Source organism: Stigmatopora argus, chromosome 5, assembly GCF_051989625.1.
Source record: "Stigmatopora argus isolate UIUO_Sarg chromosome 5, RoL_Sarg_1.0, whole genome shotgun sequence".
In the NCBI taxonomy this organism is placed as follows: domain Eukaryota; kingdom Metazoa; phylum Chordata; class Actinopteri; order Syngnathiformes; family Syngnathidae; genus Stigmatopora; species Stigmatopora argus.
This window is the reverse complement of record NC_135391.1, coordinates 6,008,222-6,023,422: the sequence shown is the minus strand read 5'-3', so window position 1 is coordinate 6,023,422 and position 15,201 is coordinate 6,008,222. Positions and strand designations below refer to the sequence as shown.

Sequence of the window (15,201 nt, the reverse complement as noted above, 5' to 3'; positions counted from 1 at the left end):
TACATACAGCTCCTCTTACTAACAACCACACAGTGGCGGGCCGTCAGGGCCTTCAAGGCCTTCTCTGCTGGCCTAAGAAATATCTGAATCATATTATATTTTGTCCATCAATACGTACTTATTATTCCAAATGGTCTGTTAGCTTCCTTTCATTGCTTTTCCCCCTGGTTGCACTGCTTCCAGATGTGTGTTTTCATATTGAAGCATTTAACCAATCACATTTCAGCCATTATTTATTGCCAGGGTCAGAAATCTGCCTCAAAGCCTTCACAATCAGTTCTGCGGGCTGTGCTGCTTTAAACAAGCGTCGATACGACTGTTGCCTTAACCAATCAGATTTCGAGTTGGCAACACCACAATGTATTGTCGACCTTCATCGCTGTCGTTTTCCCGGGGAAATGATACTCCAGGCCTGGTTCTGATGTCTAAAAAGCTCCAGTATTTGTATTTAATCAATAAATGCTGTTTTCTGCTGGATTTTACCCCCATTTTCGGGCATTGATTTACTGATTATTTTTTTATGTGTCGCAGCTGTAGCTGCAGTCGAGGTTTTATAGCCATAAAATAGTTTTTGAGGGTTGTATTGATTCGTTGAAGGCGCTATGAGAAAATTCACGGACCGCCACTGCAACCACAACACACACTCCTGTGACCTGAGTTAACATAATTCTAACATTTGACTATTACACATTAATCCTGACCAACTAAAATAACTTGGGGGGAAAAAGCAATTTCAAGCCTTTTTTAATTACATCGATAGCAGAAATGCAATAGTAGTAAGACACACAAAGTTTTCATGGGAAAATTGTATGGTAAATCGATCTTTTCCCCATTTTTTTCACATAAAAAGTTGATTTAGTTGGATTAGTATTTGAGTTTGGTGCGTTTTGCCCAAGACTTTTTGACCTTTGTGCAATGCAGTGGCGAGTCCGATGTGCGGCGTGATGCTGAGGTGATGCAGATGAAACCAGAAGAGGGTGCGCACGATCATCGAGCTGCTGTCAGCACAAGTGATCTGACTTCCAAAAACTGATGCTGCTTTCTCGCGCTGGGATTAATAACCGGCGGGCCGCCGCCGTCGCGCTTCCGTCAGACATTCAGCAATCCGCCCAACTGGAAAAGTAGAGGCCATGCAGGTATGTGCGTCGTCTCTCTTATTGCGGACGCTGCTGCTTGTTTGCCGGCTACGCTAGCATGGTTAGCTTCGCGATTGCTTTAGTAGCGTTAGCATTGTCCTTCTTCCATGAGCAATTAAAGTCAAATTAATGACGGATTGGACTGTTTCAATTCGCATTTTGATTAGTGATACAAGGCGGATTTTCGTGTTGTTTGTGCTGTTCGTTTAGACATTGTTAAAGTAGTTTTTTCCATAACATTTATTTAGGTTTAGAGTGTAGCTTGAGAGAATAGCTTGCATATGTCCTGAAAATTATTTCAAAATAAGTTACTCAAGAATCATGCACAACTAGTAATCGAAAGGGATTTGTATATTGTTGTTTTTTTTAGATTATTTTAGGTCATTGATGGAATTATCATCACTCAAATGTCATTCATTTAGACTTTTAACCATTGAACTATTTATTGGAGCCAGGTTTATGTCATTGTCAGGTGGACTCAAATGTTTCAAACTAAATTTGTACCACGAAATTACTTCAATTACTAAAACTAGCATGCACATTTAGATTGATACTTTTACTGCTGACCTTCTTGTTGTTCTTTATTTTTGGGGGGGGTTATAACTTTAACCAGTTTGAGTCAGTTCAGGTCCATCCAACGTTGTTTTGGATATTCAGTCAGGTTTCTATTAAAAAGTTGTGGGAGGTAATTAGACTTGGTTGCTTTTGTTTTGAAAGCCATTGTCTAAACAGGAAGCTAAATTACTGAAATTCCCTGCATGCCTGACCCTGTAGCTAACTCGCTTGATGGCGTTCCCACTTGGCTTTATATGGTCATTTGGCTTGAAACTAAACTTTTGAATACTGTGTTGACGACGGCGTTTTATTGTAAACCAATAGTTATTAAAGAATGCATTTGAGGGTTTCAATAACACGTCACTGTCAAGGGCGTTAACTGTGATGCTAATGTTGTGGCTGTGGGTGTGCACATGAATAAAATGTCTACTTGTGGCCCACATAAAACAGCAGGAAACCAATGTTGCTCGGCTTTCTGAACTCTTCTGATAATAGAAAGAATGTTTATGTCACTCACTGTTTATTAGTCTTTCTCCTACTTCTGAGAATATGCATTTTCAGAATAATACTTCCCGACCGCTTGCACAATGTGTGTTGTTCTCCAGAGACAAATATTAAAATGTTATTTCCAGACAACAATAAGTTTTTGGGGGAAACCAAAAGACAAATATGTCCGCTTACTGACTGCTTTTTACAAACTAATGATAGTAACAGAGCATTATGCAATATTTATAAACAAAACCGGGTACCGGGAGGAAACCCACGCAGGCCCCGGGAGAACATGCAAACTCCACACAGATGAACGTGACCTGGATTTGAACCCAGGACCCCAGAACTGTGAGGCCGACATGCCAACCACTCGCTCCACCGGGCCAGCCTAGCATTATTCTTACTGGGGGAAAAAAATACTGGTATTGGTATCGGCGAAACATTAAAAAATAATAATAATCAGCATTAGGACATCCTTATTTAAGCACTCGTGTTTCAATTCTATTTACAGTGCGAGACTTCCAATCAATTTTGACTGGGAGGGCTGGCAGCAATCATTCCCCTTTTGAATCAGTCCTGTATAGTTTAGGTAGTTGAGCAGATTTTAGCAGGTGACTGGGAGCTTTAATAGTTAGTGTGTGTTCTCTCTCAAGCAGTCTGCCTTGTAGGGTTGTTACTTTGGAGACGCCATCACAGGAAGCTGTTGTTATGGCGAGGAAGTGCCTCCCCGCGGTTGAAGCTTCAATAAAGAAAAACACAGCAGAGGGATCTTTATGAGCCATTAGCAGTATACTATCATCAGATCCTCATTTTTTCACACACACTTTCAGTCAACTCCCAAATTTATGATCCAGCCAACCATGACCACGTTTTGTCTTAAATGAATCATCCATAATGTAGTCCCTTTTAATAAAAAACATATTTTTGTCAACTTTTGAACACACTTCCTACTTTTGATCGATATTAGTTAAGCTTTGAAATCTGAAAACTTCCATTGTACAATGCTTAAGATAGACTAATTAAAACGTCGGTTACCGCCCAAAACTGCTCGACTACAGTATGAACGTCACATTGGGTAGAAAATCAAAAGCATTTGAAAAATAGTCCGTCCCCAGAGCTCACAAGGATTATTCCCTCTGTTCGCACTGTAATCCCACACTGGCTTGTCAACAATATGGAGCTGTGTGACTTTCAAAAGTATTTAGTGTCAGCAAGAGTTGAACAATGTTTCCATGCTTGATAATTTAAACATACTCATTTTCCTCTCCATGTTCATTCTCTTCCCCCAAATGTGAAGACTGTCTTTATCCATGAATGCTCTTTTGTTCTTTTGATTTACAATTTAGTTTCATTTTGTTTGCATGAGCCACGACTCTAGGCCAGCTTCCAGTCAGCGAATCTTATACTTACCGTTTATTAAACAGTTCAAGCTGGTGACGTTGTCTTCTTTACAAAAAACATATTCTGCTAAAACAACCGACCAGAATCGGAGATTGATTGTTGAAGGGCTTCCTGTGTAATATAAATCATTAAGACACACTTTTTTCCCCTTTCAAGAAGCTTTGTGCAAAAATACATCCAAGTCTGTGCTAAACTACTTACATTTTGCTTCCAGCTGTGACCCAAATAATTTTTTGGCTGTCACGGCAGCAAGTAAGGTTCTTCTCAGACCAGGATGGAATCCTTCCACAACAGTCTTTATTTTTCATGTCCGACTAACTAACATGTGTAGTTTGTTGGCCTGTGCATTAGTTGCTGGAATTTGTCACAGTTAAACATGAAATGCTTCCACTAGATCAGGAGTGTCAGACTCGGGTTGGTTCGCGGGCCGCTTTAACGTCAACTTGATTTCATGTGGGCCGGACCATTTTAGATATAATATTTAGATTTTTATTTTATAAATGGATTAAAAGCCTTGAATATTCAGTTTTTAATAGATCTAAAACAATGTTTATTTTAGCTTTTTTTATATATATTTTTAGATTTTACAAAATGATTTTTGAACTAAAAACGCAGAAAAAATGGATTAAAAAAATTACAATTATTGATTTAAAAGGGGGAAAATCAGGAAATTTAATATACATCTATACTCTTCATTTTAATGTGATCCTAAAACAGAAAGTTGGCACTCATGATTTACTTTCCCGGGCCACACAAAATGATGCGGCGGGCCAGATTTGGCCCCTGGGCCGCCACTTTGACAACAGTGCTCTAGATATTAGGTTAGGTTAGGTTAAAACTTTATTTCATCCCGTATTCAGGAAATTTCTTGGTTGCAGTAGCAATACAGACACAAGACACACAAGACATTGTAGACCTAGGTAAAAAAAACTAAATACAAAAATGCAATTAAAAAAAGTCAGGAAAACAGCAAAAACACAAAACGAGCAAGAGCGGAGGGAGCTACCGCTACCGGCTGCCACTTGAGCGGCGCCATCTTGTTTGCAGTAGCAAAAACGGATACAGACACAAGAAAAGACGTTGTAGAGTTGGTTGGATAAAAAGCACATTGCTTAAACTAAGATGCTAATTGTTTCATGGTATCTTTATTCAATATGTGTCTGATAAACATGACGATCGTTTGTTTGTTCTTAAAACTAACCAAACAAATACAATGCATTCATTATTTCCGTCAGGGAAGGTTGTGTACTTGTCTATCGCAACCAGCTGGCTTTGCAAGTTCTTTTTACTCTCAAGCTAGTTTGTGTTTAGGCCTGTTTCCAATCCAAATCCACCATTGATTATTTTTGTCTTTTGAATCACAAAACACTTTCATCTATCTGATTTTAGACCTCTTGAGTTTTAATAATCGTTTCAGTTAGTCTCTTCAAGAAGAAGAACAACGTTTATAACTTCCCCCGGGCAGCCTGACAAAAGAGCACATATATTCCCCCTGCCGTCAGTTTTTTTTTATCATACCTTATTTCATAGGAACATCTTGGAAAGAATTCCCCTCCTATAGAAATTGTTGCGATAACCCTATATTCTGACATGCAATCCCATTGATCCTGCCTACCGTGTGCGCAGACTGAGACGTAAATGTTTCGGCACCAGAGAACTCAGTATGAAGAAGTCAGTCCGGCCTGCGGTGAGTAAGGCGAGTGCTGATCGAGCGAAGGCCGAGGCCGCCGCCGGAACTGGAAAACCTGCAGCCAATACCCGCAGTTCCGCACAGCTACTCAAGGTATCTGGGACAGTTAAAGTCGTGGAAAAGCAACTTTTTTAAAAAAAAAATAATGGTTTACTCAATTTCTATTTTTTTTATCAGGTGAAGAGCAATGACGATCTTTTAGCCGCAACAACTGGCGCCAATCCTGTTCCAAGTAATGCTGTCAGTAAAACGAAGAAAACTGCCTCGATCGGAACCACTGCGAGCACAGGGGACAACAAGCAAAAGGCAGCAGCAGGTGTGTGTGTCAGTATTTCTAGCGGGTAACACTTCTGCATGTTGCATGTCAATTGCCACTTCAATTGTTTTGTTCAATTTGTCTTGTTTGGATTAATCCTCAAGAGCAGCACTCCTCAACCTTTTTCTTACAGCGGAGCAGTCAAGCTCTTTCTATTTTCTCGCGGACCGGCTAATGGGGAAGGCGACAATTTAAAATACAGGTGTCAAAGTGGGCCGTCGCATCATTTTGTGTGGCCCGGGAAAGTAAATCATGAATGCCGACTTTCTGTTTTAGGATCAAATTAAAATGAAGAGTATAGATGTATATTATATTTCCGGATTTTCCCCCTTTTAAATCAATAATTGTAATTTTTTAATCCATATTTTCTTTGTGTTTTTAGTTAAAAAAATATTTTGTAAAATCTAAAAATATATAAAAATATGTTCTGTTTTCCACTTTAATATGGAACATAAAGAAAAATGGTTTCCTTTCGCAATGAAAAACAAATGATGAAATTTTCCCTTACATAGAAAAAAAAAAGCTCAAATAAACTTTGTTTTAGATCTATAAAAACTGAATATTTAGGGCTTTTAATACAGTTCTTTTAATCCATTTATAAAAACATAAATAAAAATAAATTAAATGTTATTTCTAAAATGGTCCGGCCAGGGAGAAAAACAATGAAAGGAAGCTAACAGACAATTTGGAATTATTAAATAAGTATTGATAGACAAAATATAATATATGATTCAGATATTTCTTAGGCCAGCAGAGAAGGCCTTGAAGGCCCTGACGTCCCGCCACTGTGAAATACACACATTGCTTTCACAACGCTTATATTTTTGGTGGAAACGTCCCTGTTCTTTTGATGCTCACAAAATGGATGTCTCATGAGCTATGTTGTCATATTTCCTAGTGTCGTGCTAAAATGATGGCAACCGACCTACAGCTTGTTTGTTTTTGATAATGCCGCTTGTTCAGCATATTCCAACATCATTGATATCACTGCAATTTACCCATTTTGACTTAAAAAAAAAATCCAAACGTATTATGCATTTGTCTCTGGATAAGGTTCTTCAAGCAGGCGCATGACATCCTCAACAACTAAAGAGCCCAATTCTTCTCGGGACCGTCTTCGGACATCCAGGACGTCAGCTAACAGGAAGCAGCTGGCCTCAGGGACGGCAGCGGGCGACGCGGCCTCGACCAAGCGCTCTCGCGGCCAGATCTCCACCGAGTCTGAGAGCCGTATGAATAAGTCCAAATCAGATGGCCAGATCAGCGACAAGGTGGCACTGGAGACAAAAGTCAATGACCTCCTAGGTCTTGCCAAAAGCAAAGACGTGGAGATTTTACATCTTCGCAGCGAACTGAGAGACATGAGGGTCCAGCTGGGCATGGAAGGAAAGGACTCGCCCCCGCGGCAAGACGCCGAGGAGGGCGAAAAGATGCCCGTCTCGGCCATCACGGCCGCCGACGTGGAGTCCACTTTGCTTTTGTTACAAGAGCAGAACCAGGCCATCAGGGAGGAGCTTAACTTGCTGAAGAGCGAGAATCGAATGCTCAAAGATCGCCTCAACGCGTTGGGGTTCTCTCTGGAGCAGAGGCTCGACGGTTCCGACAAGCTGTTCAATTACACGTCAACGAGCCCGGATTTGGCGGCGGGTAGCGGAGCCAGCGAGGGCGGGGCCACCCTGACGTCCTCCGTGGAGGGATCGGCCCCCGGTTCCTTAGAAGATCTCCTCAGCGCTCACCAGCACGGTGGCTCGGTGGACAATCTTGACAGCGAATCGAGCGAGGTGTATCAAGCCGTCACCTCGAGCGACGACGCCCTGGACGCCCCCTCCGGAGCCTCGTCGTCGTCCGAGTGCGAGTCGGCCCCCAGCGGGGAGCGTTCCCGGAGGGGCAGCAGCGGTACCGCCAGCGAAGTATCGGTGGCCTGTTTGACCGAGCGCATCCATCAGATGGAGGAGAACCAGCACAGCACCTCGGAAGAACTGCAGGCCACGTTGCAGGAGCTGGCCGACCTGCAGCAGATCACGCAAGAGTTGAACGGGGAGAACGAGCGACTGGGCGAGGAAAAGGTCATCCTCATGGACTCGTTGTGCCAACAGAGCGACAAACTGGAGCTGTACGGACGACAGATCGAGTATCTTCGCTCCACGCTGGACGAGCATCACGTCTCCTACGTGCTCGAGGAGGACATCAAGAGCGGGCGCTACATGGAGCTGGAGCAGCGCTACGCCGACCTAGCGGATAACGCCCGCTTCGAGAGGGAGCAGCTCCTGGGGGTGCAGCAGCACCTGTCCAACACGCTGAAAATGGCGGAGCAGGACAACGCCGAGGCTCAGGAGATGATCGGAGCCTTGAAGGAGAGGAACCACCAAATGGAGCGCGTCATGGACTCGGAGAGGCAAGAGCGGGCGGACATGGCGGCCGCGCTCGACGAATACAAGGCTGCCGTGAGCAGCGACCAGGCGGAGCTGAGCCGTTGTCGAGCCCAGTTGGAGCAAGAGAGGCAGAGGGTCGCCGAGCTCCTGTCTCTTCACATAGCGGGCGATAAAAATGACATCCGTCAGCTTCTGGAAGGGGCGCGACTGGGGAAGGAAGAGGCCGAGGCCAAGGCCGCCAAGTCGCAGGATGAACTGGAACAGGCGCAAAACGATCTGGCCCTGCTGCAGGACACGCTCAGTAAGGTTAGTGGAAGCCAAAGCTTGATTTTATTGGCTATCGTGGATGGTGTTACACCAACTAGGTCTAGCTTTAACTTTGCAACATTAGCATCACAAAAATGAAACAAAGCAAGAACAGAAACAGACTTTGCATTGTTCTTTTAACGGCTTTAATGTTATTTCCAATCCTATTGGTTATTTGTCATACACACTGATCAATAACAAATTGAAAAGAAGTACATACACTTGTCTTAGTCATACCCAAAGCTATGCTGATTTCCCCATTCCTGTCTTATAGGTTCGCTATTAGGTGTATCCCCTGGCCAAATGAAGTCATAAGGGGCTTGTAGTGCTACTTATAGCTGGGTAGCATATATAGTAGTATACATTACACTGTGGTGCTCACACTTGCCAAAACATGGTACTCTGATAAATATTATGTTCATTTACTTAGGGCAGTGGCGGTCCATGAATTTCCTAGTGACGCCTTCAGCTATCGGAATCAATCCAACCCACAAAAACTATTTTATGGCTATAAAACCTCTACTGCAGCTACAGCTGCGACACATAAAAAAATCAATAATAACCTCATACAATTGAAATATTATTTAGGAATATAGCTATATTTTAATTTATATTTCAATACCTGGATTCCATTCTTCTGTGCCATCAGCTTGATGGCGAATATCGAGACTACCAGCAGCAGGCGCAACAACAGATGACCGAGCAAGCACACATGCTGGAAAAGCAGCGTGTGGAGCTGCAAGAGAAAGAAACGGAGATCGTCGACATGAAAGAAACCATCTTTGAGCTGGAAGACGAAGTAGAGCAGCACCGAGCGCTAAAGCTGCATGATAACCTCATCATCACCGACCTTGAGAGTAAGTGACAAACGCCTTTTTTCTTTTATTCCTGCAAACATTTTTCTCATTGCAGAGGTTTGTCTACCAAATTTTAAAATGAAATGTCACTCAATTCTGACAAGTTTCTCAAGTTGCAAGTAAAAAAAATCTTTATCAACACTCCCCACGAACGGATTTGTTAAAATTATAAAACCCCTGCTTTAATTGACCCAAAGCTGCACTTTAGGGCAGTGAATATAAACACAAAGCACACAAACCAATCATTTTGCACAATACAGGCTTTTGTATGTCTCAAATGGCAACTTAACAATGTTGAATACAAACCAAATTGCAGTTTGTCTTTATTTTTCTGTAAGACCTTTAAATTAGCTCGCTAAGCGCTTCTATCTGCAAGAATGAGGGGAAAAATAATTCAAAGTAATCCACTCACATTTTATCATGACTATTGTAATAAGCAGGTGGTAGAATACGCTTAATATAACACTCAGCAAGAAACTTGATTGTTTTTGCTGGCTTATTGTCTTAAATTTTTAACCTAACTGCAAATGAACACACACTGAAAAGCTCTTTCCTCTTGAGGAGTTTAGCATTTATTTGACAAATACTTTTAAGTGTACACACACTGCACTGTGACATTCACTGCCAGCAGGTTACACTCTTACTGGGCAACATTCACACATACAGGCTAAAAGTTCTATAAATAAATGAGTATGTCTTGCATGCTGCAGTGTAATGAATAATTAAAATAGGCTCCCATGTGATAGGACTGTTATCATGACATATTTATGTCTGTTAGATTTGTTTAAGAGCTTTATTATGTGATAATCTCATAAAGGGTCACCACTTTTTTTTTTTACAGACTCCGTAAAAAAGCACCAGGATCAGAAACATGACATGGAACGAGAGATAAAGATCCTTCATCGCAGACTCAGGGCAAGTTGGACATGATTAGCAACTAGCAAAAAAAAAAAAAAAATCTAAATTATGATGAAATATGAAATAGCTTTGTTATGCGGGTATATCTGCTTTCATGTTTGCACCGTGGCTAAATGATGCGAATTGTCCCTCGCCGGCACAGGAGGAGTCGATGGAGTGGCGTCAGTTTCAAGCAGACTTGCAGACGGCCGTGGTCATCGCCAACGACATCAAGTCCGAAGCGCAAGAGGAGATCGGAGACCTTCGGCGTCGTCTGCAGGAGTCTTTGGAGAAGAATGACAAGCTGAGCAAAGAGCTAGATGAAGTCAAAAGCCGCAAGTATGCTACACAAACAGGATGTTTGATGAAGAATTTCTCTATTTTCTTGATATTAAGTGTCGCGTATTCCAACTTCCAGGCAAGAAGAGGAAAGAGGCCGAGTGTACAACTACATGAACGCAGTGGAAAGGGACCTGGCTGCTCTCAGGCAGGGTATGGGGCTCAGTCGTCGATCTTCCACCTCCTCGGAGCCTTCGCCAACTGTCAAAACACTCATCAAGAGCTTTGACAATGCCTCCTCGCAAGGTACTCTATACGCTACAATTTGCTTTATAGTCTTCGTCCTTTTACTAAAAAAAATCATCTTGACGTTTCAAGAGAACCGATTTCATTGGCCTTTTCAACTTTTCATGGGAAACTTAATAAAACAAGTTAACTCTATGAACTCAATGTTCTGAGTTAATGGGACTTCAGTGAAATTACACGGAGTCCTCAGGCTACGAAATCTTCCAACTACCACTTTATGACACCCATGCCTCGTCTGTTCCAAAGAAGAAAGCAGGGTCTTCAAGGCTAGTTTCGGCCAAAAGAATCGTAATATCCTTGGAAACGTGACTTGACATCATAAAAAGAACGGGGAAACGAAAGACATACCGACGCAAATGGCTCAAGATACCCTCTCTTCAGACCGAAGTTAAACCGTCACACAGACCTTATGTCGTCGACCGTCAAAGTCAGAAAACGGAATTTTGGCTTCCTGTTGCAATCTTTCCGCGCTGACTTCTGTCTTTTCAGACTACTAACTACAACAGAGTGGGTCAGTCCTCGTTACTTACTTACTTGTTGTAATTTCCAGCTCCACCGCCAACCAGCACCGCCACCGTGACTCCGACAACCCCAGCCACGCCGCTCCCGCGCACCCCTCTCAGCCCCAGTCCAATGAAGACACCCCCAGCTGCCGCCGTATCGCCAATACAGGTACGGAAGGGAAGATTTTCACGTGCTTTATTTTCTCTAAATGAAATAAAACATTGTCACAAATGGACTCCACTAATCTGGTACACGGTCGATTGGTCGCCGGTCTTTTGGTCGCCGATCTTTTGGTCGCCCGGAAGGTAAGTGATAATTACCATTTAAATCGTTGCTCAAATTCCCTAAATACAAACTGCGAATTACTATTTAGTCATACTTAATGCCCTAGTCATTATTAGGCTAAAGAAAAGCTCCAAATTTCCCGGACTTTTATTGTTTTTTGTTGGAGAACTTGTTAAGACCCTGACTGACGTAGCTTCTTAAAGGGACAACGCATGTACATACGAACTCTTATACACTCACATGTCGGCTCAGTGAAACTGCTCATGGCCATTGTTGGCTTTTATTGATGCATAGACCATGTTGTTTTACCTTGTTTTGTCGCCGGTGTTTTGGTTGCCGGTCTTTTGGTCGCCCGTTGTCGCGGTCCGGGCGACCAAAAGACGGCGACCAAAAGACCGGCGACCAAAAGACCGGCGACCAATCGACCGCACACGCACTAATCTTACTACCTTTTTGTTGTGTCCTGTGTCCTTTCTCTTTCAGAGGCACTCCGTATCCACATCATTATCATCCACCAAGCCGCTCTCCTCCCTCACTGACAAAAGAACCAGCTATTCGGACATCTCCATGTCAAGTGAGTTTACCCTGAAATATCCTTTATCTGTCCAATTTTGAACTGCATGTTACTTCAATGGCAAAATCCTGCACTTACAGCCGAGCACCTTCTCCGAGGAGCCCCAAACAGTCGACCGCCGTCTGTCCTCCAGAGGGTCTCCAATATGGACTCCAGCAAGTCCATTTCAGGTCGGCTAATCAATTCGGACGGCGCATGTTATGACGATGCACCCAACCAAGTACGGTCTACCTTATTCCTCCAATCAATGTGGCTGTAGTTTCCCGCCGAAGTAGCGAAGAGATGAAGAGAGACATTGGAGCCCAAGACGGAGCATCTTCATCCTCGCTACTCGCTATGAGCGCCGCTTCCTCGCCGCTCTCGTTGTCGTCCTCTTCGCCCACGGCCTCCGTCACGCCCACGGCGCGCAGTCGTTTAAGGTACGGCGAATCGAAGTGCGTCGTATCAGATGACGGGAGATGATTGTGACAATGGCCGGCAAAGGAAAAGGTCACCAAGCAAGCACAAACACTTCTTTGTTGTTGTTGTTTTTTTCTCTCCAAGAGAGGAACGGAAGGACCCTCTATCTGCACTGGCTCGGGAGTACGGAGGATCCAAGAGAAATGCTCTCCTCAAGTGGTGCCAGAAGAAAACGGAGGGTTATCAAGTAGGTTATCGTCCTGAAACCACATCATGTGATGAATGGATTCATATTTTGGCTTTTTTCTAAATCTTACCATGAGAAATGAACGCAAAAAATGTGTCCCTGGGAGTCGATGGTTGAGTTTATTTATCTCAACCTTTTAGGCCAATGGTCTGTATGTTGCCATTTAGGGCTTTATAAATAAATATGACTCCATTGGAAATTGATGTTGAACTGATCAAAACAAAATATATCTGCAATATTTGTTGACATGGTGCTTAGATATTACCATAGCCACGGAGATGCTATCTAGGAAGTGCGTGACATTGAACAAAATGAAAAACATGTGCAATGGGCGGTCATGACACAGTCAAATACAGTAAGGAAGTATTTGTGTGATGATTGTAATTTCAAATTATTAGTCAAAACTGTTTTTCCTGTCAGCCACAAATTATGATTTTTTTTTCATTTTAGCTCCCTGGACAATATTTTGCAGCCCTCATTTGACATAAAATTGTAGTAGTAGTGTTGCTCGAACATATTTTGCAATGGGCAGTAAGAGATATTAAAATTAATTAATTTAAGACGTTATAACGTGGGTTTTGTCCATGTACTTCAATTTTCCCCCCACATCCCAAAATAGGTATGATTATAATTGGTTGTTTGTCTTATTGTGCCTTTTGATTGGCTGACCACCAATTCAGGGTGTCAGCTGGGATAGGCTCTAGCACCCTCCACTACCCTTGTGAAGATAAACAGTTCAGAAAATGAATTATTTTACTTATTCAGGAAAACGTTAAAGAAATTAGTTATATTTTCATCGCCCTCATTTGAGCTTTGAAAGAGAAACCAAAACAATATGTGACTAAAAGCCTTTTTTTATCTTTCTGTGCCACACCCTTACATTTCTTGTTTTAATAAAGGAATGTTGTCTGGCACATAAAGACACTTACTTTTTTATGGCTCCATCCCCACAAATCTCTAAACTGGGCTTTGCTTGGGACAGAAGGAATTTTAGTTTACAAGGCTGTATTCTTCTAATGCCATAAGTGTAGTTCACATTGTAACTGTGGTGCTGAAGAAAAGTCCTCTTGTTTATATTTTGGGAATGCTTTTTTCTTCTTTTTTTGCTGATCTTCTGGCATATGTTCCAGAACATTGACATCACCAATTTCAGCAGTAGCTGGAATGATGGTCTGGCATTCTGCGCTGTGCTCCACACCTACTTGCCGGCACACATCCCTTATCAAGAGCTGAGCAGCCAAGACAAGGCGAGTACAGATCGCAGGGAAAGCCCAAACTTGAAATGTTGGAATAAAAATAGTTGGCCTTAGTCTTTCCCTCGTCTTTTTTTTTTTTGCAGAGGAGAAACTTCACTTTAGCGTTCCAGGCTGCAGAAAGTGTCGGGATCAAATGCACTTTAGTAAGCATTAATATGAAAACACATGGATGTTTTGGACTAAGCATATTAGTCTCAGAAAAACAAAAGTTAAATGGACATCCAACTCAGTTTTGTCTCCATTTCAGGACCTCAACGAGATGGTGCACACCGAACGGCCGGACTGGCAGAACGTCATGACTTACGTCACGGCCATCTACAAATACTTTGAGACCTGACGAGGGTCTGGCGCTACCGTTCAAGCCGGGGCGCACTTTGACCCCAACGTTACAACCGTACCTCACTGGATACTTTGGCCATCCCTCGCGTAGCACGTTCAACATCTTCAGTAGTTTGCCACACCGAAACTGAGCCTCCGTTTGAAAGAAAGATCCCCAAATATTGCCAATATGCAGTTTCCCACTAGAGCCTTGAAGAAGTGAACCAAGTATGTACTAAACAAACGCGCCTCAGTGCCTTTCCTTTTTTTTGCGAGACATTTTCAACACTTTGGCTGCTCAATTAGCAAGCGAACAAAAGTACAAGACCCAAGCTACTCTTAGAAAACACACGCTACAAATCTATAACATATCAGTCCCCTTAGAATTCCTTTGTGTAGAACTCAAGCAGTTGCTTTTTTTTTTGCAGTATTCCAGATGTTCATATATGCTTTGGATTCTTTTCTTTGAAAGGATAAAGTGCCTGTGTGATGACGGACGCCCCAAAGCCAAAACCTGAACAGTGTCTTTTCACGAGAGCACAAAATCAAGAGTTGAAAAATATTACATATTTTGTTTGTTTGTTTATAAACTCAAATAAGCTATTTGCTGTGTCGGACATGGTTTTATCAGACTCATTTTGAAACAGCTAAAACTAAAGTGCTGTAGCATAGGTTTGAGTTGGACATTGTGTCTGAATAGGGCTTAAAGCTTTTATTTTGAAGGTTTTGGTCAAATCACACACAAAGCTAACTATTTTATTTGAGCTCATTAATAACCAGAAGTAGGCCTCATTTTGTTGGATGGTCCAAAAAAATAGCTTCTTTACAAATACTCTCTTTGTATGTTAGAGAACATTTGCCTTTTTTTCCTACACGTTAAACTTCCTACTGTGACTTAACATTATTGTACAGATGCCGAATATATACATTGGGGAGACATTTGTATCTGTCCTGCTAGCAACATGGCGGATGCTTTGTCAATTGTGCCTCCATTTAACTGGTCAATATTTATTT

At 42.3% G+C, this 15,201-nt stretch overlaps 1 protein-coding gene across 1 annotated transcript; it reads left to right on the top strand.

The window, feature by feature from the left end:
* The first annotated feature begins 935 nt into the window (after nt 1-935).
* specc1la (sperm antigen with calponin homology and coiled-coil domains 1-like a) lies at nt 936-14,606 on the top strand. The gene is made up of 16 exons (XM_077601272.1): nt 936-1,136; nt 5,208-5,364; nt 5,449-5,587; nt 6,641-8,265; nt 8,915-9,122; nt 9,964-10,037; nt 10,183-10,358; nt 10,438-10,604; nt 11,155-11,276; nt 11,877-11,967; nt 12,048-12,137; nt 12,227-12,386; nt 12,511-12,613; nt 13,744-13,860; nt 13,953-14,012; nt 14,117-14,606. Exons 2-16 carry the CDS (start codon nt 5,245-5,247, stop codon nt 14,204-14,206), a joined length of 3,342 nt encoding a protein of 1,113 aa, XP_077457398.1. The 5' UTR covers nt 936-1,136; nt 5,208-5,244; the 3' UTR covers nt 14,207-14,606.
* Nucleotides 14,607-15,201: the final 595 nt, after the last annotated feature.